Source organism: Anser brachyrhynchus (genome assembly GCF_964034855.1).
Source record: "Anser brachyrhynchus genome assembly, chromosome: 24".
NCBI lineage: Eukaryota > Metazoa > Chordata > Aves > Anseriformes > Anatidae > Anser > Anser brachyrhynchus.
The window spans coordinates 6,282,061-6,306,934 of record NC_137717.1 but is presented as its reverse complement, the minus strand read 5'-3'; the positions used below and the strand labels follow the sequence as shown (position 1 = coordinate 6,306,934).

Sequence of the window (24,874 nt, the reverse complement as noted above, 5' to 3'; positions counted from 1 at the left end):
TACAACTTCACCTTCTCTACGCTCTAATCACTTAATTGTCATTCTAAGCTGCTCTAAAAACACATCTATTTCAGAAAAAAAATCAATGTAAATAATACTACACTGTTTTATATAAGGTGACAACCCAGCCTTTGATTACTAAAATACATTTAGAGATGAAAGCAGACCAAAAAAATGAAAGTACATTTACTGCAGGGTGAAAACGTTTCACTGCACAGTGTGTGCATCATCCCTGCAAAGGTGGTCAGCTTTAGCCACCTAAGCATGAAGAAATGTGGAATTACAATGATCTTGTGCACAGGCTAATCAATTCCTTCTGGGCTTCCTTTCCATTAAGCCCAATTGCAAGAGCAGAGAGGTAATGCAAAAACTTCCATAGGCTCTCAAATTTCGTGTAATGACTGGGCCACGTGCCTCTATCCTCAGAAGATGCCACACAAAAGTCAGTTATTGCAGGGTGCATGGTATCTAAACACTTCATCCCACCACCACCGTGACACAAACATGAAAGAAAGAAATTAAAAAAATAATTAGCTGCTGCGGTGCTGTGTAATGACAAGGACATGAGGCAGCATCAAAAAACACATCTGCCTCCCACCTCTACATGCCCATTCTGGAAGATTTCCTTAAAGAAATCTTGTTTCTTAATTAAGAAATTCTTCTTAATTTGTTGTTAGAACAAATTAATGCTGCACAATAGCAAGACTGGACTTTTTTCCCCAGCACCAGTAAGAAAGGGTGGGTCACAATGCAAGAGTCCGCAGGGGTAGGAAAAGACACTGTTCCCGGGGCACTCCTCCAACACCATCTTTCCCCTTTGAAGATCAAATACAAATAGAATAAAATAAGAGATTAGAAAAAAAAATAAAAAGGAAAGAAAAAAACTGCCACAGACTCATACAGCTGATTCATAAAATATTCATAGAGAAAGTCTAGCACGGAAATCCCCATAGATGACCTCTCAATCTCATTTCTGCCTCCTCTGTCCCCATCAGAATTGATTAAACAATTTCCAGAGAATCTGACAATAACCGATCTTACTCTAAGCGGCTCTCAACTGACACAGATACTCATTGTTCCCAAAACAGTTCTTTATGCAACTATTTTCTTAAGTGCTATGAGTGATTCTGGATGCCATCGCTGTTTTAATTATAGGCTGCCTTCTTGTCCTTCTGTCGCTTTTCATGTCAAGGAGGAAGGAGTGTGTTTAATGGCCTTACTCCAGTATTTCATTTCTCAGAACTAACTCCACTCATCGCAGTGTCTGTATTTCCAGAAGTACGTGAGGCTCTCTAACACTTAGTCCTAAACAGATCATTAAATTCTTGAAGAAACTGTTTTAGATTGAGGCCAATTAAAACTTATTGATTATTTAAAACTGCACAGTTTAACTGACACATAAGCAAGTGCCCATATTAATGCACTCTGTCCACTACTCTTGAATAGTCAATAGCTTCAGGACCTATCCTGAGAGAGGGTCTCTATTTTGAAGCTGCTATCACGCTCTAGAGCTTATCTTAACACAGTTACCAGCATTCAAGGAAATACAATTCTTTGTGAGAGTTTGGCTTCTGAGATGCATAAACGTGGAAGCATTTTGATGGTGCATTTCTGTGCGCTTGCGCAAAGAACCACCCACTTTTTACAAACACATGCTCTTAGGGTACACAACACCTCGCTGTTCACTGGATACCATCACGTTGCAGCTACCTCCACATTTATTTCAAGCAGACTTTTTCTGCACCATTTACTGAAAGTTTGATGCTATTAATTAGCCTTCTTTTTTTTTTCTTTAAACTGACTTTTTCATTTAAGAAGCAGAATTTTTGGTAGCCCAGCAGAAATTCTGTCCTTTTCAAAGTCAAGTCCATCCCTTACAGTAATCTTGTTTTCAGACGGTTATTTCTTACATGGGTAGTACCAGTAACAGTAGATCTGTGATGCAACAATCAGAGGAGTCTCTCAATAGCCTTTTTCTCCCCCCAAAAAATCTGCTTTTTCTGAGTGGCACTTTCATGTGACTCAAAGTTGATTCCATTCGTGGATGAATTTCCTTTGGCTTTCCATCCCCTCCTGATCCTAGTGGGATATGCAGAGGGTGCTCAACACCTCTGGGCCTGATGCATTGGCTGGTCTGGAAGATTTCAGTTTTTGAGGACTTGTTAAGCTGCCTGTCTCCCAGACACGGCTGTCTCCTTGAGCTCTCCGTGCAGTGCCCGTCCATTCTGACAGGTTCACAGTGCTCTGTTTGGTGTGTTCCCTTCTTGGGGACAGGTACACAGAAAAAAAATTACATCTGTCCCCCTATGCAGTCCATTTCTACATCATTTACTTTTAAATTGTTAAGGAGTGGAATTTCATCATATCCCTTGAGAAATAAAATCAACTGACACTTAAAAGAAGGTTGGATTGGGAATGCTTTCCTTGTATTTTGTTCAAAATTGTATTTATATTTTCTTATATTAGTTTCATCTAACCATTGCTTAAACTTCTGCAATTCCTCTGCTTTTTGACATCACTGTCACTCAACTGAAAGTGTCCCATCTGCGGTCACCAGAAGTACAGGTAGGCAGGCAGGAAAAGAAAATGCCATCTACTTGCTTTTACAATAAAGCTATAATGTAGCAGCCAACTCCATAAGATCTTCAACACATAAAACATACTTTATCCTTAGCCTGAATACTAATTGCTTTTGTGTTAAGACTTATAAAGATGATACTTAATGAGGGTGATAGCTTCTTCATAAAAAAAAAAAAAAAAAAGGAAGAAAGTCACACTGCACATTTTTAGACTAAACCACTGTTGTGTTAAAAAAGGCCAAATTTCTGCACATAACGAAAAACAGTAATTAAGACAAACACCACACAAGGGAAATTTAGCTGCATTGTTCTGCTACTGCTATGGAGCGAGGCACTCGGATCTCAAGTCCCCTGTGTCCCATTCCTTGGGTGATTATTTACGCCTCCGCAGTGGGAGTACGAAGGGGCGGACAGCGCTGCAGATCTGAATGGGGCATTTGAAAACCACTTTACGCTTCACTAAATGGGACAAGAAACAGCAAGAAAACTGAGACCAAGATCAACATTGACTGTTAATTCATGGTTCCTCAGCTTATTTCATGTACTAGAAATAACCTGCTTGCCAACATTACCGGAGAGCTGCAAGCTGCAGCTTGAACAGAAAAAAGAAATGGCAAAGAAGATCTTAGAAACAACAAGAAACACTCACTTAGAAGTTAAAAGAATTGAACAGACCGAACTCACGCATCAATAGCTTTTCAGCCCCGAGTTCAAACCTTTCACCCAGACTATGCAAGTGATCCTTTCATCCTGATCTGCGAGGCGAACGCAGCCTGATGCCGAGCATTTCCACACCACTGCGAGGGACTGGCCAGGGCTGTTCGACCACGCTACCGGTGCTGTGCGCAAGTAATCCCCCAGCCCTGTCCTGCCCTGAACGGATTTCATCACTCAGGACTTCAGGCATCTCTGTGCTGGGCTTCATTTCACGGCTTAGACATATCTTAGAGATAACTGCAGTTATCAAGCCCACACACCAATCTGGCATGAGGACTAAAGCATCTTGAATCCATGCCTTAATCACTCTTTGCAATTCATCTCTGTATTTCAAGTGGAAAATACCTTGCAGCAAAAATTTTAGGTCACAAATTCAAATAATCAAAAATTAGGAACCAATACATACGTTTGCCCACTTAAACAGTCTTTGCCCACTTAAAATGTCTTATGCATCTGGGTACAACTTAGGTGATGATTTGATTTTTTAAGCCTTGTTCTTAATGTGGACAAGCTTTGGAAGAGATGTGATATAATATTTCAAAACCTTTATTATTATTATTTAACAGTAATAACTGCACTTTATTATGAACTTTTCTAATCACTCGAATGAACAATAAAGAGCCTTTTGGCATGTATTAGGGTGGATGAGAAATGAACTGCAGTCAGAGCTACAGAACCTGGTATTTTAATAGTATTAGCAACTTGAAGACACTTTCACTGGCCAAGAACCCCTGTTCATTCCTAATGTCCTTGGTGCCAACGGCGATGGATGTCCTGTCCTACAGGATCCTCGTGTTTACTTACTGCTTGGCCAGGCCGCCTGCTAAAATCCCCTGAGTACTCCAAGTGAGAGAAAGGAAATTTTCAGCCATTCTTATTCCAGTAAAATTTGTTGGGTATTTCATGAGACAAAGAAAAGGTATGGTGTGATGCTACTGATTCATTCAGGCAAATTTCAAAAGCACGCTGCAAGCAGCAGTTACCCCTTTCTCTCAGGAAGGTTGCAATGTAATAGAGGAATCACTGGTTACTTCCAGCTTCCTTTTAGTATCAGCCACTTTTGGTAATGCTGATCATGTTATAATTAAGATATGCGTAGACAAAAATAAGGATCAACTTTTCCATACAAATGAGTAAGAAAAATGGCTCAGAATAAACCCATTCATTGATGGATGTCTGCTCTGTCACATCTGTTTTCCTCTTCTTGTCTCATGGGACTTCAGTCCATCTTCCTTACATGTAAGCTTATTTTCTGAAAGATTTTTGAAGCAAGGATACCATTACAGTGACTTCCTACATCTTCATTCCCACTGCTCAGTCAGTGACAGACTTTGGGAGCATCACAGGAGGAGTCTATAAAAACAACAGGAACGGTGAAAGAAAATAAAACTTCCTCTCCGGTTCCTCCGCCTCCACCCTGTGATCATTTCACACTGGATAAATTCTCCCTGGGGAACTCAGTCTCCCTCTCTAGTTTGTACAACGTGGTTACGGAGCTCAGCTCTCCATGTAGGTGTATGGAGCCTTGGGGGGAGGATGCTGCTCAGGAGCTGTTTTGATCCTTGTCCTTTTGTTACTTAGCAATAGAAACCCAAACACTGCTCCTCCAAGTGTAGAAGGCTTCCAGCAGCTCCAGCAAGGGCCCTGCGGGGAGTATTGAATTTCATTCACTTCTTCACCAGTGACATGAATACCCATCCATAAACTGCTGGCACAATAAAAACCGAACGCCTAAGACTGCCTGCCATTAACAATAATGCAAACTCCATCCAAGCAGCGGCCTGGTTACGCTTCGAAATAACAGGAAGTGCCTTGATTTCAAAGAATCTTGGAAGTGAACCTGATACGCTGCACATTATGGAATAACTTCTTCAAGACAAACGCTTGATTTCCAAATGCCTTCACAAGAAAGCCCAGACAACCCCACTGCCAATCCCATGTGAAGCTCTAGCAGAAGCCAGGGAGATGGCTGGAAACATCAGGGTGTTTTTCCAGGAGAAATGGTCCCCCTTTGCAGTATCAAGTCCGTCAGAAAGACACGGGCGAGGAAGAGCTATGGATGGGCCAGGAGTCATCAGCGGAGTCCTTCAAGGTTTCTTACAGTTTGAGGTGGACCGACGCAGCGTGCATTTCCCCAGGCTAGCCTGCTGCTGACCTCAGGATGTCAGAACACCTCCCCTCGCTAGCAGGATCCTGGGGGGTTCCTGCCAGCTGACCGCTCTGAATTACGCGCCTTGGCTCTGCCGACCACCGGCTGCTGGAAGGGGGAGTGGAATATAGCGGTTCCACCAAGTCTGACATTTCCCTAAGTGAGGTCCAACTCCCCAGTGAAAGCTCTTAATAAGTAATAACAATAAATAATAATAATAGACTACATTTACTTCTACAGCATAGAAGCCAAAAAGCCTCTGGCTATATTGGAGCATAGTAAATAAAAGCAGGTCCAGCTGCCTGGTCCCTTCTTACCCAAAGGCAACAAAACAGTACAAAAAGCCATAGTGAAGACAATCTGAGAACCACAATAACCCTGTAACAAAAGTACTCAATAAGTTTCATTTTCCAGCCTGTTCTTGCCCTTATCACCACTGAGTATTGATGGTTGATGAATTTCCGCTCTCCTCCAGATATAAATATGACTGACAAAATACCCGAAGCCACTTAGGTTATTATGACATCTCAGCATCCCAGAGGATCTAATGGATTGGTCTTAGATTATCACCTACAAGTAGATCATCATGTCAGCCTTCATTCCGCTCTATAAGACCTAGGGGCCGTAATTATTAATGAAATTCTGTACAGTGTTCCGGGAGATAGAAAAATGCTTCAAGGAAACATGAGCCTCAAACTTGTCCCAAGCCTTTACCCATCCTTCAAGCTGGATCCAAGACAAACCAATTTCTTAAAAATGATTTAATTATTTCTCATTTCCTGTGCTTCCTGTCTTCTGTCAAGGCCAAGCAAGGAAATGAGGACTAATCCCAGGGAGGCTTGAGATACCATCAGTCCAACTGGACAGCAGAAACACCAGGAACTGCAAAAGAAAGCTTTGTCCTTCAACATTGCAGAGCATTTCTAGAGCTGTAAGAGATTCCAGATGAGCTCAAGTGAAGCAGCTCGGCTCTTGGACACTCATCTGGATTTGCAGGATCATTAGATTTTAAGCCTCCTCGTCTCTAATAATGACAAGGAATCGCTGTCCGCAGTGAGGATCTGTGTTGTGAAACACTGGCTAGAGGCAGTAAGCCATTGGTCCTGCTGAATCTATGAACACCAGGATGCACCCTGTCGGAAAGATGCTCTCTTGGTGTTTTTCCACCCAAAATATGGGCACCAACCCAACCTGCCAGTGCAAGGGCCAACCTGCAGTGCAAGGGTGTGTGCTGACAGCAAGGTCAAGGGGAGGCTTCCTTCAGAGGGCGTAAACTGGGTCCAGTAACTTGTAAATTGTTGACCGAGGAATTGAATTCCTGCTAGCTTGGTGGCTCACTTCTCCAGTGATTATTATTCCCACATCTGTACAAAATCCAGCATCCCTGAGGGCCACCCTCCATCAGCCATGAGGTCTTCTGCAATGGCCCACAGCTTTCCAGGACCTCTCACTGCAAAGGATTCTGAAAATGCCCCTTCCCACCTCACTGCTCCTCCCCAGGGCATGATCTGAGTCACAGTTTCTGACTTCAGCAACTTTAAAAGGTTGAGATTTCCTTCTTCTCCTGCTATCCCTGCAAAAACCAGGAAAGCCCAGAGAGAGGGAGCTGGATCCTGTTCTCTCTTGCACATAATCAACGCAATGATTTAGGCAGCTCCGATCACCCTTGCAAAGCAATTGAAGAAAACAGGGCAGCACAAGGCTAACCAGGGGTAGGGCCTTCATTACCCATGATGATGTGTGAGGAGGTGAGCAGAGCCAAAGTTGTGCTTGCAGGACCTACAGTTCAAAACCCTCAGCTCTTAACTTGGAACCAAAACACATTAGTTACCACAATTATTGCGGAAAAAATCTGGAAAACCCATAATGCTATTTTCCTAGTCATTTTTCAGCAACTGAAGTTTTTTTTTAAAAAAAAAACAAAAAACTTTTCTCTAAGGCATCTGCTTTTAGCTGGTGCATTATATGACTGCTGTACAGAAAGTTTCAGTGTATAATGATTATAATAATAATAAAAAATACAATTATGCCGAGAGCACACTCTTCTGTAGCTTAAGGAGCATGTGTGCATACCCTAGGTAATTTCTTTTAGAAGTCCCTAAATATTCTTCAGCCACAGACAGTCTCACTAACAACCTGCTAATTTTAGAAACCATTCCTACGGATGCAGCGTTACAACCGCAGATAACAGACCCACGACACGCAGATGCTTTTGCAAACCCCAGCGACGGAGCCGTTCTCACGGGACTGTCACTCAGCGCCAGCGGCCGATGCGGGTCTCGTGGCTCCAGGATGTCACGCGCCCCCCGTGAATTCCTGCAAGGACCGCGGGACCACGCTGGTCTTTCTGTTCCCAGCCGTCGTGCCACGCTCACGGGGGGAGATCAGAGACACAAGCAGCAAAGCAGCTGGGAAATGAGTAAGGCAGGGATGCGGTCCCTCCATCTCCGGCACGGAGACACACCGGCAGCACGGATTTCTCCCCAAGGAATGTGGAGTGGGAGGGAGGAGGAGACCGGTTCCCAGGTCACTGACGGAAAATGCTGCGGGCCCGGCCACCTCCCCTGTGGGTTGGAAGGGACTGTGAAGCAGGCCCTCCTTGGAAAGTTTCCCATGGAAGTCTCGCAGAGATAACACAGAGAGAAAACGTGCCAATGGCTGCGTGTGCAAAGAGCAGAAGATCGTAAGGTTTGGGGGCGGAGGAGAGCGTTTAACAAGGACAAAAAATAAATTAAAAAAAAAAGCCCCCTGAGAGCCTGATGGTGACATCAAAGGGCTTCCACTCTGAGATTCCCGTTCAACATTCAGCCTGAAGCAGGAGCAACTGAGAGCTGTCACCGGCAGCAGATTTCCAGTAGCTCAGAAGAGGAAGAAGCCAGTGAGCCCAGCCGAGCTCCTAAGGATCGCATCCCTGCACTGCAGAGTGGCTGCTCGTTAGCTTCTCTAATGAGCCTTTTTCAGCCCTGCCGTCCCTTCTGCACACAGTGACTTCACTCCCCAGTGCTGCACATCCAGTGCCTTGCACACATAGAAAATAATAACATTTTCTAAGACAGGAACCCTAGTATTTGTCTTAACATGGTACTTAAAAGGCAACAGTGCAGGCACTGCACACAGTAAAAAGCTAGTTCATACCCTAATGAGTTCCTGCCATATATAAAAGATATATGCAAAGACAGCAGATGGACACTGGTGAGCAGTATGGAAAAACAATAGGACAGTACTGGACAGCGTGATCTGCCATCATTTCTGTAGACCTCTCAGAGTGGAGATGAGCTGATGGAGGAGAAAGAAGGTCGGCGATGTTTTCAGAGCACTTTTCCAGCATGGAAGGAAGGTTTAAAAAGTAATACATGGGGAGCAGGGAGGGTTATCACCATGCAGAGGCAGCAGTGGACATTTCTGTAAACAAAAAAAGACAACAGGCAGAGTGGTGCTGGGCTGCCGAGAGCCTCACTAGTGACACCAGCTCATGTCTGACATGATAGGCAGCGAGCGTGCAGTACAAAAGGATGCAAAGAGGGCTCTATGCAGACAAAGCACAAGGAAATTACTTTTTCTTTCCACTTTTCCAAAAAGGGCAGAGGTAGACGCAGAGTGATACCGCTAGCATGTAGAACAGGACATTGCAGAAGAGTCGCACGAGCATCTGATGAATTTTACTTCTGTATTCAGACGGGAAAGGTTGCACTTCAGAGTCATCGTGCATGAAGAGTTGGTAAAATTCAAACGCAGTCTGAATGCACAAGGAAAAAGCCCTGCCCAGACAGAGCTCCCCCAGATAACAGCAGGATGGTGCTGGTGTTGGCTGCAGTCATGCAAAGGAGGATGGAGAACTTGCAGCACAGCGTGGGGTTTTTTTGCAGCTTGAACTTGAGCTGATGCTTAGGGCAGGATTCCCCTCATCTCATCTCAGTCATCTACAGGCTGCTGAAGTAGTCGTGCCAAGAAAACTCCATAGGCAGGAATACACTGGTGGTGACACCCTATTTATGGCTGCTGATTTTGCAGGTGTTCCTCACAGAATAACAGAAACGGGCTTCACCCCCCTGTGCTGAAGTCCCACAGAGGGATCTGTCACGGGACAGCAAGGGCAGGCAGCTCGCAGCCCTCTCCCGCTGCTGGGGAAGCTGTGGCTCTACTAGCGGAAAGGCTGGGGTGCAAGGAGCCAGGATAGTGCCCAAGGACCAGGCAGAGATCTCCACTGTCTCCTTCAGGATGAGTTCCCACCTGGAGGTGGATCGAGATAAGACCAGCAGTGATGGCTCATTGCAGACAAGGTCCTGCCTACTCAGAAAGTGCTACATCCAGCGGAGTAAAGACCTTTTTTCACATATTTCAGGAAACCCCTTTCTGCACTAACACTTCAGGCTACTTCCCTTTAAAAATATATATATATTGAAACGTCACATAAATCCTTGCCTAGAACTCTTTCTCTACATATTTTGCATGTCTGTGAGGGAGTCTGTCAAAAGTGCCAGTGTGTCATGCTCAGTTCTGCTGAGACCAAAATACTTTCCCATTTCTCTCCAGAAAGTTACAGAAACAACCGTCCGTGTTTACTCTACGGCTGCGGCACTTTTCCCAAGCCAGACGGGGGACACACACAGGCTTCTGGGGGTCTCTCATCCACACGCCTTCGCATGGGACGCGTGGGCTTGCTTCCAGCTGAGACTGCTGGAAGACGTGCTGCTGTCTGACGAGGAGGCGACACCAAACCCCACAAGAATCCGAGGCGACTCCTCCTCGAAACCACTTGTCTTCCCCTTTCTTGGATAAACAGCGAGCGGCAGGAAGCTGCCAGCAACCACCAGCACCCGTGGGATCACCATCCAGCTGGGACTTCCCTTGACAGGGCCATCTGCGGAGGAGCTTGCAGCAAGCTGATTCCAGGCACGGTTCACGAACCCGCTGCTCCAGATGTGACCTTGGCTGCTGGAGGCTTCGGCGGTTCTGGTGACACGGCTCACGCTTCTTAAGAGACGGCAGGAAGGCTGCGGAGACTGTGCAAAAATAACCAGCTGCCGTTACTGCTGACACGTCCGCGGCTCTCCAGCCCTTCTGGGCTGTGCAGGGAAGGGAGGACCATGAAATCCCCTTCCAAAGGAGAGGGGGCAGAGTTAGAAGCTATTTTAAATCACTGCATGAGTGGAAGAAATTAAAACTCCCCACGCTTCAGCAGAGAGAGTCGAGAGCACTTTACGCTGAGGTGCCCTGGAGATTTTTAACGCTGCACAACAGCGATGCACCAGGGACCGGCGGTGTAGCAGCAGAAATCGCTGTGACTTTCTCTGCTGGAGAAGTCAAGCTGCAAATTGTAAGCGTTCACGGGGTCTATGGCTAGAGCACAGTATAGGACTGGCACCTCCCAGAGCTCTTCCATTTCCATAGGCTGCTGCCACCTGCAAGTTCCCTTTGCAGTATATTAGCACTTTCTTAATTTACCATCAGCTTCAGCAGCGTGCCCATGCAATAGGGCCACAGTTTTCATTCCTGGATGCTGTGAGTGAGCTTATCAAGCCCATACAGCTACATAAAGGTCCTGCCTGCAAAGGTACAAGTACCTGCAGTTCTTAGTGACCGCAGCGAGCCCTGCACATTACTCAGTGCCTCAGAAGATTAAATCCTTCCCTAAGTGATGAGCTCAGCTTTCAGTTCAACAAATTTAACTCAAGATTCAACACGTGAAGAGCTGAATTCGTAATAAATTATTGTTATTAATGATACTTTGCAGTAAAAACAGCACACTTCAGCTCCAATCTCAAGGCCATTGACAGCACGGGTAAATAGACTAATTATCCTTTATTCGTACTGTGATTCTATATTCCTACTTACACAGGGGAGCTCACTGCAGTTCACAGCATTACAGCCTTTGGGAAGGAAAATATCCACAAACCAAGGATATACCAAGGATATAAATAAAATAATAATAATTTTCCCCACACTACAGCGCCTGATTAAGCCTATGACAAACATCCCTTGCCCTCTTGGAGCTACGAAAAGCTGATCAATTTTTACCCTAAGCTCCCCAAACCTCTCTTTTGTGTGCCACACTTTTCTAGCAGCATTATGACCCATGACAGCTGACACAGGGTCCTCGAGCCATACAGCATCCCTCCCCACTGACCAGCTCCATACTTCTACAGCCTTGGGGTCTCCGGTCCCACAGCAGCTCTCCTACCAAGCACAGGGCTGTATTTTTAGTACTAAAGGTCTTTGCTCAGTTCACATTTGGGACAGGTTCTAGTTTTATCAAAACCAGCTTGCAGGCACAGGATGCTCTTCAGATCATTGCTCTGCAGATAACCCAATGTTTGGAAGTGCTCTTTGGTCTTGTAAGGGAACTGAAATACATACAGTTGAATCTCAGAAGAGCAGCATAAGCACTCAGGCTCTCCAACCTTGAAAGGCACATAATTCTGCAATTAAATAGTTTGTTTAAATAAGAATGGCAAGATGTTCGCAAACATTGAAAACCACGGGTTTAACTGCTGATCTAAAACATCTGCAAGAAATATTTGCTCTTTGAAAGTGCTGCTACTGTGCTGCTAGCCCAACCAAGAGTTACACAAACCCATTCAATCGTGTCTGGGGTCTACAAGAAGCCAAGGCACCCAATAAACACAAAGGTTTACGAAAACTTGGCTACACACATCTGATTATCCCACCCTGCGTTTGACATACCAAGTCCTGAATGAAGTTTAGCGACAAGAGGACCCAAGCATTCAGAAACACATGGACTTGCAGGAAGTCAAACCACCGTGCAAAGATCCCAGGTGAACATCATCGGAATCAGCCAAGACCTTGCTTGTTATGACCCAGTGGAGCAATCCTGCTTCCAATTTATACAAACCTTGTTATTCTTCAGTCTTATCTCTAAACTAGCACAAACAGCAAAACAGAGCAGCGAAGATATTTTATTAGGTCACGTTGCTTTCTGCCTTAGATTCTATTCACAAAGAAGCATGCAGTTACAGTCAGTCTGGACTCGTGTTTTACAATACATATGCTCTCGCATGTTTTAAAGGGTGACACCCCATCCTACCCTCCTTTTCTGCTCAATTGATTTTGTGTAAATGCCTGAGCAGCAGCAGGTCCTTCAGGACAGGAAAATGACTTTAAGCACTCACAATGAGTAATCACAGCTTTTTCTTACTCTTCCATCCTGAAGAACCTGAGCTAGGCTGACAGCTGCCTTATAGCACTTCATGATCCAGAGATCATTGGACTCAGATTAGCTGCAGGTTTGAGATGCATCTGCCTGCACCGTGTCCCCCGTGAGCTCCTCAAAAAAAAGGCTACAACTGAAAAGCAAGTGGAAGCTATATCATAATGCAACAACAAAAAACATTAACATTTAAATAGCCAAAAAAAAAAAAAAAAGAGAAAATGTAATATTAAAAAAAGAGAGAGAGAGAAGAAGAGGTTTATATGTAGCCCAGCCCACCACATCCTTGCAGCTGGATCCTTGCCTCCAGCAGCTCGCTGGCTCTCTGAGCAGCAGCAGGCTCTGCCCATTCCCTCTGGTCTTCTTTCCATCTGCTCCTGCCACGTCCCACAGCCTCTCAAACCTCTCCCACCTCGAGCAAGCCCAGCAGTGTCCCTTGGGGAGGGATGATCTCACCTTCCTTCCAAGGCATCGCACCTCCCTCAGTTGTGCAGATGAACGATGATATTCATAACCATCAAAAATTCAGTTACATCATGGGCTATATCAGGACAAAGCACACAGGCTAAGCTGCTCTCCTTCCAGCACCAAACCAGGAAGAATTGAAAAACATTTCTTAAATGCAGAGTCTGGCTTTCACAACCTCGCTACTTAAGGATGTAACAGGTTTTACTCAGTTCTTAGTATCACTGGCGTGCTCACTTCCATATTAAATAAATAAAAAGTATGACTTTTCCAAAACCAAAATTTGCAATCTAAATTGGAAGGCGGTGGTCCTTAATCCCCAGTGTGAGGCACATGGCCCATCTCTAGGTGGAATAACTAGCCAGTGGGTGGATTTCACAGAATTCATGCTCTTGTGTGCATGTCATTTATTTGAAAATACAATTTAGCCACACGTTACTCTCAGACCTCTACCATTTCCATCATGCAGAATGTTCCCAAGAATTTCACATCCCATCTGTCATCACCAGGATTCTCTGGTTGTCTTTGATACTAAAGAGAATTGAAAATCAACTACTACATTGAAAAAAAAAAAAGACAAACAGGAATCAGACTAAACTCTGCCTTGAGAAGAGATCTGTCTTCTCAAAAGTAATGTTTTCATCCTTAGAAAGGGCCAGAAAAGGAAGTCCCAAAAAGCCAGTTCAGAATTATGTTCTCAGAGTCATCTTCCTGCCATTTACCTTGTGGAATATGGATTGAGTAACAGGCAGTCAGGTCTGGGTCTGTCTATTTGAACATCGGGTTTCTAATTGATTGCACAGTACTTGGAATCTATTAAAAGGCTTCTATAAATTACATTTCTGTATAGGCCAGGCTGCCTAGATGTGCAGATGTTAAGAACTGGCTAATCCTAAGTAAACCTGGTAAAAGCGTTTGCCTTCTCAAATTTTCCACCAAATTAATTGTAGAGATTGTGTCACCGAATCAATACAGTGCGAACCCTACAATGTTGGTGTTTGCCACAAACCCATAAGCAGTCTGCTCGCATGGAGACCTCATTATTCCAGACATTTGGCCCATATCAAGCAGCAGCTCGGAATAAGACGTTGTGTCATGTCTCTGAATCCGAGATGCAAGACAGCCCAGGTGATCACTTCGGGATTTCACACGGATTCTTTTATGCTATCATTTTCAAGACTCCAACCAAGGAAAGCATCCAGTTGCCTTTTATTAAAGCGCAAAAAAAAAAAAAAATGCTTACTCTTACAAAACTGAGAGCGTGTACAACCTTGGAAAAGCACACGTGTGAGCAATGTTAACTTGGTACTTGTATGCATCCATTTCTACATTATTTTCCAGATCCTGAGATCATCTCTGACCCTCATTCTTTTTTTTCTCTTCACTTCCTTGCTGGCACCAGCTTGTTCCCTTTTTCTCCTCACCCCGCACCCTCTCTCTTTGTTGTGAGTGCTCAGCTCTTCCAGCGCGACCCTCTCCTGCTCAGATAACTGCAATCTCTTTCTTTTTAACCATTTTCTTCCTTTCTCCACCCCTGTTTAGCTGCCAAAATTTACTGATCACCTCACGGCCTTCCTTTCCACTGGCTGCCCTTACCTGCCAGCACCTGCTGGCACTTTCTGCCCTGAATTCTGTTTTTTCATTTGTCTTGGTAACTCTGCAATACCAAATGCAGCCAGTGCACAGGTTACAACCTCAGACCTCCCCATGTGGGTCCACAGGGTCATATTCCCTGTGTTTATCTTCTGCCTCTCTCAAACCCCATACATTTTGTGCCCTCACTACACAGAACGACTCCAGGATAGCGTGTGCGGTGTTTCATGAGTGAATCCCAGTCCCAAAACTTGACGTTTCACATAGGTTAGAGGCAACATTTCAACACATGGAATGGTCTAGGCAGACAGAATGGTTGAGGTTGGAAGGGACCTCCAGAGATCATCTAGTCCAATCCCCCCTGCTCAAGCAGGGTCACCTAGAGCATGCTACACAGACTCCAACACCAGGTCTAAAACGAACACACCCCCTACCACCATCCTCCCTTGTCCCCTTATTTGCAAAGAGAGGACAGAGACAGGGAGAGGCGAGCTGATCTCCAAGGTCACCAGCCTCCGGCATGGCGAGGAAGAGATGCCCCAAGTGACACAGAGCTTCCCACCTGCCTTTTGCTTGCAGTGACCATAATTTGTCTTTCCAATGAAGAAGGAAGGAAAATGGTGCTCTTTCCCACCCCAGAAACCCACTTACATGCTGGTCTCTGAGCGTGCAGAACGGGGGCTGCTCCTTTTCACCTAACTGGACTGAACCTTGGATCTGCAAGGTGTTAGAAGCCAAGTAATAAAATAGAACTATAGCTAGAATACATGCAATTATTAGTAGACTTTTAAGTCATTTGCAGGAGACTGATGAGCCTGGCAGCTGGAGCATTCTTCATTCCCCAGATAAGATAGAGCACAATGCCAGCAAGGCAGGTTGGTCCCCACCAGGCACCTGTGCGAGGCACCAAAGACAATTTCTTGCTTGGTATCGTTTAAGTCTGTGTTTTTCCTCATTTGAGATGAAAGCAAATAGGAAGTCTTGCCCTTGTGTAACATGGAGAAGGTTAAATGTCATGGTGAACACAACAAGAAGCTGGGAAAAACTTGTTGGGAATGCTCGGGGAAGGGCCACGCTCAGCCTCTGCCCTGCTGTAACTGCATTGCGCTGGGGAAGCCCCTGGGCAGGCTGGATGGATGCTCTCAGGGATCTTTACTCAGCAGAGAAACCCCTGCAGAAAGGTGAGCCTCCCACACAAGGTCACACAGGAAACTGAAGATAGTATTTTTTAATAATTGGCTGTGGGAAATTAGCAGCAAGCGGTATTATAAGGGCCTGCCAGAAAGACGTGTCAAGAAAGCGGGCTGGCTGTACGGAAAATAATTTAGGAAAAATAATAAAGAAAACCAGACAACAACCCAGACTGAATCCTTCTGTGTTTGTCTAATTTCCTAGGAAAACAGACATAAGCTGCAGAATGAATCCAATTTGTCAAGTGAAGTGACAAGATATTCAGGGTAGGAAATGGGGTAAAGCATTAACAATTCCTATTGAGGAATATTAAGATATTTTAAAGGCAGAATATAATCAAGCTCAGCACTAGGTGAGTTTGTGTGTCCCCACTCACAAACAAGGAAATGGAAGCGCAGAGAGGGGAGCGACTTATCCAAGAGCCCCGGTGAGTCACGAGCTGAGGACGGGTTTACAACCCACCACCCCCAAGTCACACTTATCTGCTCCAAGCACCACATTCGCTGTCTCCAGGATATGCTCAGGGAACAGCATGTTCAGGAACTGCTCAGCACAAACACAGCTGGTATTAGAGGAAAGCCGTCCTTAGTGCTCCAAGCTGTAGGCACTCGGGGACATCCTGCGTTTTGGAGCCAAGGTGGAGGTGGAGATGGGACAGCCGGCCAGCATCACACCCCGAGCGTGAGCCGCACGGGGGTCCACGTGCTCACAAGTGTGTCTTCATCCAGCTGCGTCAGGGCTAGGATGGTCACTGAGAGTGGGGCTGTGTTTAGTTGACCAAAACACGGGGCGGATTTAATGATTTTTGCACCCACATCCACAAGGGGAAAGCACAGGAGGTAGTAAAGAACAGACTGAATGTGAATGATGCTGATCCATGTTGCACAGACCCTTGAGGAGCATTTATGGTGGCTATCAACTCACCGGGTGCAAACACTGTCATAAAAGCAAGGGAAATAGAAGGTACTTCAAGCTCTGGGCTCTGTCCCAAAAACACATTTGGGATCTTGCATGATGCTTCAGTATTGGTTATACAACCAGAAGCTGCTCCCGACAGAAATTAATAACCTGTTTTCAAGCTAATAACCCGAGGTTACTTCTGTAATGTACAAGGTTACTTATACAAGAGCTCCTGGCACGCAGCACCATCTGCTGAGTGGCAGGTTTGGGAGCTGGCACGCTTACAGAGCCGTCCCACACTTTCCCTCCCAAAGGAAATGTGCTCGCGCTCCCAGCCGCACCGCTTCTTATCTAACGCATCTAGGCGGCGGCGAGCAGACAGACCGAGGTCTCCGGGGCTGGAGTCCAGCAAGTGACACCTTTGCTTTGCTGCTCCTGCACTGCCTCTAGCTGCTCTCCCAAACTTTCCTCTTCTTCCACGCTCCATTTCCTGCCGTCTACCTTGCTGCTCCTAATCCAAGAAAGGATTTCCTGAACAAACCTCCGAAAACAACCAATTTTTCAGTTTCTCGGCAACAAGCCGAGTTATCAGGCAAAAGCGTTGTTTAAGTAAGCCCAGGGATAAAAAGAAAAAAAAAAATCCAAATTTTCTTGAAGACTTATTACGGGGTGGGATGGGGAAATCATTTGTTTCAAGTTGAATGGAACCTTTTCTCCATACAGCTTTAAAGATACTTTAAAGGAAGAATGCAACAATTTTCAAAGCAAAAAGTATACATTCATTTCTTTTTGAAAATATTTTTCTCTGGTTGCTATTCTTCTCTGCTGCTATTCCTGAACGTATCTTCCAAGCAGCCTTTCTCACTGCCTGTAAACCTGTCTCTTCAAACAATCTCTCTTTTCATCTTGTCAGCGTTGGTAAAATTCACAAACCCGTCCTTCCTTAAATTGCCACCCTGTGTCTTGTCTTCTTTGGATTGTTAGCTTTTTAAGCAGAAAATGTGCTTTGCCTGTGCTATGAAAAAAAAAAAAAGAAAAAAAAGAGTGTAAACGTATGGTGCTCAAAAGAGACCTTATGTTCCTTTATCGCGCATGAGATCTAAGGCTTGTCCTTCCCCCATATGGGGCACGCTGCCAGGCACAGTGCCCATTACCACGAGGCCAGATCCCGGCGAGCGTGAGCATCCTGACCCTTCGGGCTGTACCCAACCCCACGGGTACGGATGCTTCTTCAAGGGAAATGGAGGCTCCCTTGGTGAGGATCCCTGGGGAGCTGCCAGCATTTCTCGTGATTTCTTTTATTTTCATATAAGCAATTAGCAAAATCAGGGAATGCTCTTCCCTTCCCTTTTCCCAGCATGCCCAACCCAGGCTGGTTAAGTGTTTTCAGATCTGTCTGGGCAATAGTGCTGTACCTGCTAGTCTCAAACCCTGTGGTATGAAAGCCCTCCTCCCTATTAGTTGTAAAATACTATCTGAAAACAAGAAAAGCCACATATCAGAAACTTGTTTTTTGTAAAGGTCGTTTACAGAAGTAGAACAAACACCTGTGCACAAGCTGATGTTTGAGGCTTTACAATCCCATTTCAGAGAGCAGCTTGACACAGATGGGACCGTGTTTTCAGAAGGGCTGTGCAGCCTCAGCGCTGCATAAATGGAGCTCAGCAATGCCTGCTCAGCACTTCTGAAGGCAGGGAAAATCCAGCAACCAAACCCCCCAAGATGCTCAAATTAACAGCGAGTGGTCAGTCTGGCACCTCTGGCCCTAACGGAGAAGTTTTAATACCAATTCCTCCCCAAAGTGGCCCGTCTTAGGAAAACCCCTTTCACTTTCTATTTAAAATGAAAATGCCTGAAATTCCTTGCTTTCACCTCAGAATACAGAGTGAAATATTACTGTTCAATGTAATATTACACCCATGAGGCACCACCCTGGGGCCACAAGGCGAGTTCACCTCTAAGACACGAGCAGGCTTGCAGGTGAATGAAGGAGCACCCAGGCACTGCCTGTGCTGATGTACGGGACGGCTGGATGTGCTACGGACAGATTCCTCCTTCGCTGCTAATGTCTGCGCTCAAATTAGTGTCTTTGGGACGAACGGCTCTTGCAAAATAAACACAGCGAATTCTTAGAACTCATCTAAGCAGCAAAGGAAATCCCCTGAACGAACCGGGTTCGGTGCAGGGGTTTGGAGTTACACGCTGAGAAACTTTGCTTGTTTAACAGAGAGGCTTTCTCCGGGGTAATAAAACTCTCGCATTGTTGTGCCAGGGATTTTCCATTAGGTGTGTGTCAGCGGGTGGTGGGAGCTGCAGTTTCTGTGGCCGGTCATAGAAATGGAATGAGATCACCCGGAGAAGCCGGCCACAGATCGCAGTGAGTCCACAGCGGCACGAACCGGGAGGACGGCTGGGGGAGGGATGTTTGCGTACAGCTAAGGGGTCCCCAAAAGGGATTTTTCTTTTAACTCGTGCATCCACTAGTCAGCAGTCATGTTCACGTCTGATAAAACAGTCCCAAGGTTTCTCTGTTTTCCTTCAACCCAGGGGAAAGTCTCTCAGCAGACAGGCTAAGTGAGGCTGGATATATTCCTGTCTCCTTCCCACCTCCCTAAAATCCCACAAGCAACCCCACAGCATGGAGACAGAGGACAACAGCCTCTCCCCTTCCAACCCAGGGGTTCCCTAGGGAAGGCAGTGGTCAAACCTCATGCAATCCCCCATTGCCCTAGGCAGAAGGGGCTGAGGGACAGGAATTCACCCGGACTCAAGGGAGCAGTGATTGAAGGTGGGGATTCATCACTCTGGGTCAGAAGACCCCGTGGCAGACAAACCTGCAACTCTCTGTTACTTATTGGTGAGGACAAGGAGTGAAGGACACGGCTTCGTGCCTGGGTCAGACCAAATTGATGCCTACAGCAGCCTGGGGCAGGACAGCACTATGTGCATCTCTGTCTGTGTTAAAAGACACCCCATATTACACCACTAGGGGTTCTTCTCACTCATGTGTGCATTTGCACACGTGTGACGGGGAGCTGTTTTTTAAGGTGTGAATGAATGGGTATGCAACCAGAAGGTTGTAGCCATAACATTTTTGCTAACTGCAGGGAAAAAAAAATAAAGGAACAGTTTTCCACAGAGAGCACCTCTGCCTTCCCTTTGACGAGGTATTCATTTTACGTGTCACTGCTCTGGGGATGCCAGTTAAGGTTAGTTGTTCTTAACCCTCCTACTTCTTGGTATTGCTTTTCCTACTAGTTGGAATCAACTAGTGCCGTAAGCCCACCGATGGGCATCGTAAGAGCACGGAGTGTTCGGCTGTGAAACAGAAGAACACACATTGACTGTAACTATCCCCACTCCTATCAGATTTCCTCATGGAAACACTAATGCACAGTAAACAGGCAACATTTCCCTGACAAGACCATGATACCATCACAGGCCTCACTCCCAAATCAGGTCGATACCAATCTACAGTTTCATGATGTAAGATTTCAGAATGGGCCCGATGCCTCCAAACCACCAGAGCGGGTTGATGAAGGTGACACAGAGCCACCGAGGAATCACGGCGCTTCCCCTGAAGCTGTGCTGGCCAGCTTGACCTTCAAAGATCACTTCCACTGTTCAAAACCACAACAATATCCCTCAGGACAAGACCAATGGGTATTTTTATTTGCTCCTTCAGGAGTATGAACTCTGAGCTGGCTGCCTAATGGCACGACTCTCCCAGACACATCCTAACGAGGCAGGGCAGCATCCAGTCCGTGTGCGGGATGCTGAATGACTCCCACCTCCTTCGCAGTCAAGTGCAGGGCAGTGCTTGTGCTAGGGGGTGAGTGCTGGCTCCTGTGGAGGTATACTCAGTACTACGAAATGTAATGATTGTAGGCAGAAAGTCACCACTGAAATTACGTATGGGATGGTCTTGAGACTTGCTCAAAGAGGAATTTGTTCTTTAAACAGGAGCCCAAACGAAACTCTGCAGATCCCATCTACTTCTAATTGTGGGAAAGCCAAGGCAGAACCACACACGTTCCTCCCGCAGTCCCCAAGAAACCTGAGCCACAACACAAAGGGCACAGCTCCTAGAGCCTCTGGCAAGATTGTTCTTACAAATGGGCAGCAGCTGTGATGGAAGCATGAAATTTGGCTTTCCTGGTCTTCTCTGAAAGCCAAGGAATACAATTCTAGCCAGCAGGCTGGACAGCAGCAGGGGAAGTAGCAGGGCTGGTCCTGGCAGTGCCATAAGCACTGTTAGCAATGGGGGAATGGCAGCAATAGGACTGGAAGAAGGATGCACAGAGGGAAAATGCAAGTGTTGAAAATAGCGTTGAGAAAGGGATGAGCTCTAAAGAAACAAAAGCTGAGAGGAAGAGGGAGCTAAAAGAGCTGCAGCAAGTTCAGCTTGTGTATGAACACTCAAATTTCTTTATAATCTCCCTCCTTGCTTGAGGCAACAGAGCATGGGTTGGCTCCAAACGATTTGAAACCAACTACATCTCACTGGAAGGATGGGTCTAGCCTGGAGCAGACCATGTGAAACTGATAAATAGAGAGAGGAATGAGACAAAGAGGGAATCTTGGAGGTGTGGGGAGGAGGTAGGTGAAATAACATCTTGAGAATGGATGTACTTTCTGTAAAACAGAAGAGATGGCAGGAAATAGGTGTGATCCATTTAGTATTGTGTGCAAAGCCCTAGGCACCACACGGTTTCATCTGCAAGCTTGTTCCTTTACTGTAGTTTACCGTAGGAAACCTTTTGGAACTTAGGCACGAAGCACCAGGTCTGTACCAAGCACCCTGGGAGAACATCCTGTCCTTCCTGACCTCTCAGCACTGTGTATGCCATCTAATTTTGATATTATATGTATTTCTGCGATCTGATGCGTTATGTCCATGCCTGTGCTTGGCATTAAACAGCTACTATATTCTATCTCACATCCAGAAGGACGGCTGCCTTAAGCCAACACTACAGGAACTTTAAAATAAAACATAGCATACGTTCAGGATGACTAATACATTCCCTGGTGCTGGCTTATACAGAACATATTGGAGAAGTTGCTTTATTTTGTGTCTGTCTTTTAGAAAATGTGACTCCCCATCCGTTTTGCTCGGCTGGGGACAGCAGACAGCCTTCCCACGGGAGCACAGGGCTGCGGAGACGTTGCTCTTCTGAAGCACCTCCGCGTCTCTCCCCAAAAAACCTCTGAGGAGCAGCTCTGCGAGGGGCAAGGTGATTTTCATTCATGTTAACTCAGCCTTTTTAATCACGTCTAGGAAGGAGTCCAAGAGTCCCTCTGAAACAGCCATGAGAACCCATCCGAGGGAAACGGAGGCTTCTCATGGGCTTTTAAGGCAATAAAGCCCAATGCTCAGTTGGTCCCGGGGGCCCTTTCTGCAATGGGAGGGTGATGGCAATGTACTGAGCCCATCGTATTTCCCAGTCTGTTGCTTTCTTGCCATCCCCCAGCTCCCTCCCTAAATCACTTTAGGTGACGACCAGTCCAGGTTGATGTGAATGTGACAGGGAAAGGCTCCTCCTTTCCTCCTTTAGCTCCTTGTGCTCACCACTCATGCCGAGGTAGCTAAACCCGAGCTGCAGGCATAGTGCCTGTGTCTGGGTGAGAGGTGAGCTGTCCTGAGCAAACAAGCAGGTTTCCTTTCACAAAGCACTACTTTACTCTCTTGGTTAGCTAGTTTGATCATCTGCTAATGAAACACTTTAAAATAAAAGCAAATTTCAACAGGTAACAGCAGAGAGAAAACCACAACCACTGACTAATTAAAGCCTTTTTCTAATGCACAAAAACCAAGACCACCCAATGGCAAGGGCAAACTGATGAATCCTGCTAGGGATTTCTCAAGTCTTTTTCGCCCCCTCTGCAGCACACAGGAAGGATGATCTTGAAGTATGAAACATAATTGCATCCCACAGACACGCTACTCATTAACTGATTTTTCATTTTTGAAAAGATAAACAGTAGACCAGTGCTGAATTACTGAAGAGCACTCTGAATTACCTGGACCTACGAATTAAGACATACATCAGACTTAGACCTTGCATCCATTCTGGTTTGAGCTGCTTTAGCTGGGTGGGATTAAAATCACATCAAAAACAATCCTTCTCTTCTCCCCCACCTAAAACCCAAGCATCAGAAAAGATCTTCCCAGTTTCTCATCATAATGGTAGGAACCATTAGGAACTTCATTTTCAGGGGAAGGCTCTGGAAAGATGTAGAAGATAGGGAGTACACCCCTGCCACATCAGAGACAGCTACAGGATGCATTTGTGTTCTTCAGCTGTCTTCACTCAACCACCTGCTCAGAGAAGAGATCAAGGGGTTTGTAACTTGAAGACAACTCAAAAAAGAATCTGAGTGCAGTCCGAAGCACCTAGAGATCTGGAGGGCCAGGTTTCTGAGGTGGCTGCAGAAAGTAACCTGGAATCCAACTACATCTGGCCTTCTGCTCACCTCCACATGGCACCTTCACTGACTTGCCATCATCAATATCAGTAACTCCTATACACTTGGCTGTGATACGAAAAGAGAAATAAAACGAGACACTTACCCTCCTTCAAAGATCTTGATCCTGACCGGCTCCCCTCTTTTGGTTACAAGAGCCTCTTCTTCTGATTTTCCTCTTTTATCCTCTTCCTTCTCAGCTCTAGTTATATCTTTTCGACCTTCATTAGAAAGGAGCGAAGGCAAATGAACCTATCTCCCCAAAAGAGCAAAACAATCATTGATTACATACAAAATCACTCTACAAGCTCCACAGACCAAACACTGCAGGCTGCCTCAGAAAGAACCAGCAACCTACCACACACGCGGCTCCTGACAGCTAAGCGCAGTAATTAGGAAAACATCTCAAGAAATGGGGCCTCTGCGTCTGGATTTGCAGCCCTGTTGGACGCGTTACATTCACAGTGACCACTTACAAGCAGGGAACGTGCTTAAACCACCCCCTGCAGCACGGTGCCAGCTGGAAAAACCGAGGCACAAAGGAGTGTGGTGGCTTGGGGTCACTCTGAGTGCGTGGCAGGGCCGTGGGTCCCTGGTCCCAATCTGGCCTTGGATAATCCTCTCTAAAATACGCATCCACAAAGATCTCGAGAGCAGACATCGCTAGAATTCGCACATCTAACCTCAGCCCTTGGATTTCCCCCTACACACACACACACACACATCCACACAGTTTTGGACTCCAGCCATCTAAACTTGATATAAATCACGTAACAGTCAAAGCTCTTGGGTGATTTCCTTTCACCAAAACCCCGCTGCCAAGGGTGCAGTATGTAGAAAGCCAAAACACAATGGGAGAAAATAATCCTCAACCTCCCCACATGTTCCCAGGGTGATTTTGCCTTTTTCACTGTTAAACCTGCCACCTTTGTTCAGACCCAGCTTTGGTCATGCACGGACGTCTCATCTCACATATTCAATATTATTTGTTAAAGTATATGGGGCCTAAATACTACATCTGCCTCTGTACCTCCATGCAGTGCAAGGGGAGCTCCCCACCTGGAATGAAACCTTAGGACGTTTCCCTGCTAAAACCTAACATTACAAATAATGGGTCTCCAAAGCTTCGAAAGAGGGAAGCAGACTGCCTTTTTAACCCAGGTTACTTTTTACATAAATGCAGTAATATCTTTGAACTATAACTGAATCGCCCACATCCTCACTTCATATGTTATTTCTGGAAAAAGGCCGAAGGTGTTTGAGAGACCCAGGGTTGGTTGTGAGAGGGATTTGGGCCTGAAAGTAGCAAATGAACTGGTAGAAGTTTAAATCAGAGCTGGTCGTCCCTGGCTCTTTACAGTCACTGGAAGCAGTAGCAGCTCTCAAGAGTGATTCATCTGCCCTGCCTTAGACACACATCTTAAGGGGGGGATGAATCACCCAAGAGGTGCCTCTTTGTCTCCCATGGTTATAGAGGAAGCCACGAGTGACTAGCTCAAAGGGAGACATGCACAATTTAGCGGGATGCAGCCCAGCCTCCCCGGCAGCACGCTGCTGAAGCTACCACCGGATTTGCAGCAGCGAGAGGGACGGATTGACTAAAAGTAGCTTTGCAACACTGAGGTCAAACGTTTCAAATTCATGCAG

General features: G+C 45.8%; 1 protein-coding gene across 18 annotated transcripts in view; it reads right to left on the bottom strand.

Annotated features, from left to right (window-relative positions):
* Positions 1 to 24,874, bottom strand: part of HIVEP3 (HIVEP zinc finger 3) — a 302,477-nt gene that overhangs the window by 35,341 nt on the left and 242,262 nt on the right. For all 18 annotated transcript variants that reach the window (XM_080566580.1, XM_080566583.1, XM_080566588.1 and 15 more), the window contains one exon: positions 23,334 to 23,479. In XM_080566580.1, coding sequence (XP_080422706.1) covers positions 23,334 to 23,479 — 146 coding nt within the window. The remainder of the gene's footprint in view (positions 1 to 23,333; positions 23,480 to 24,874) is intronic.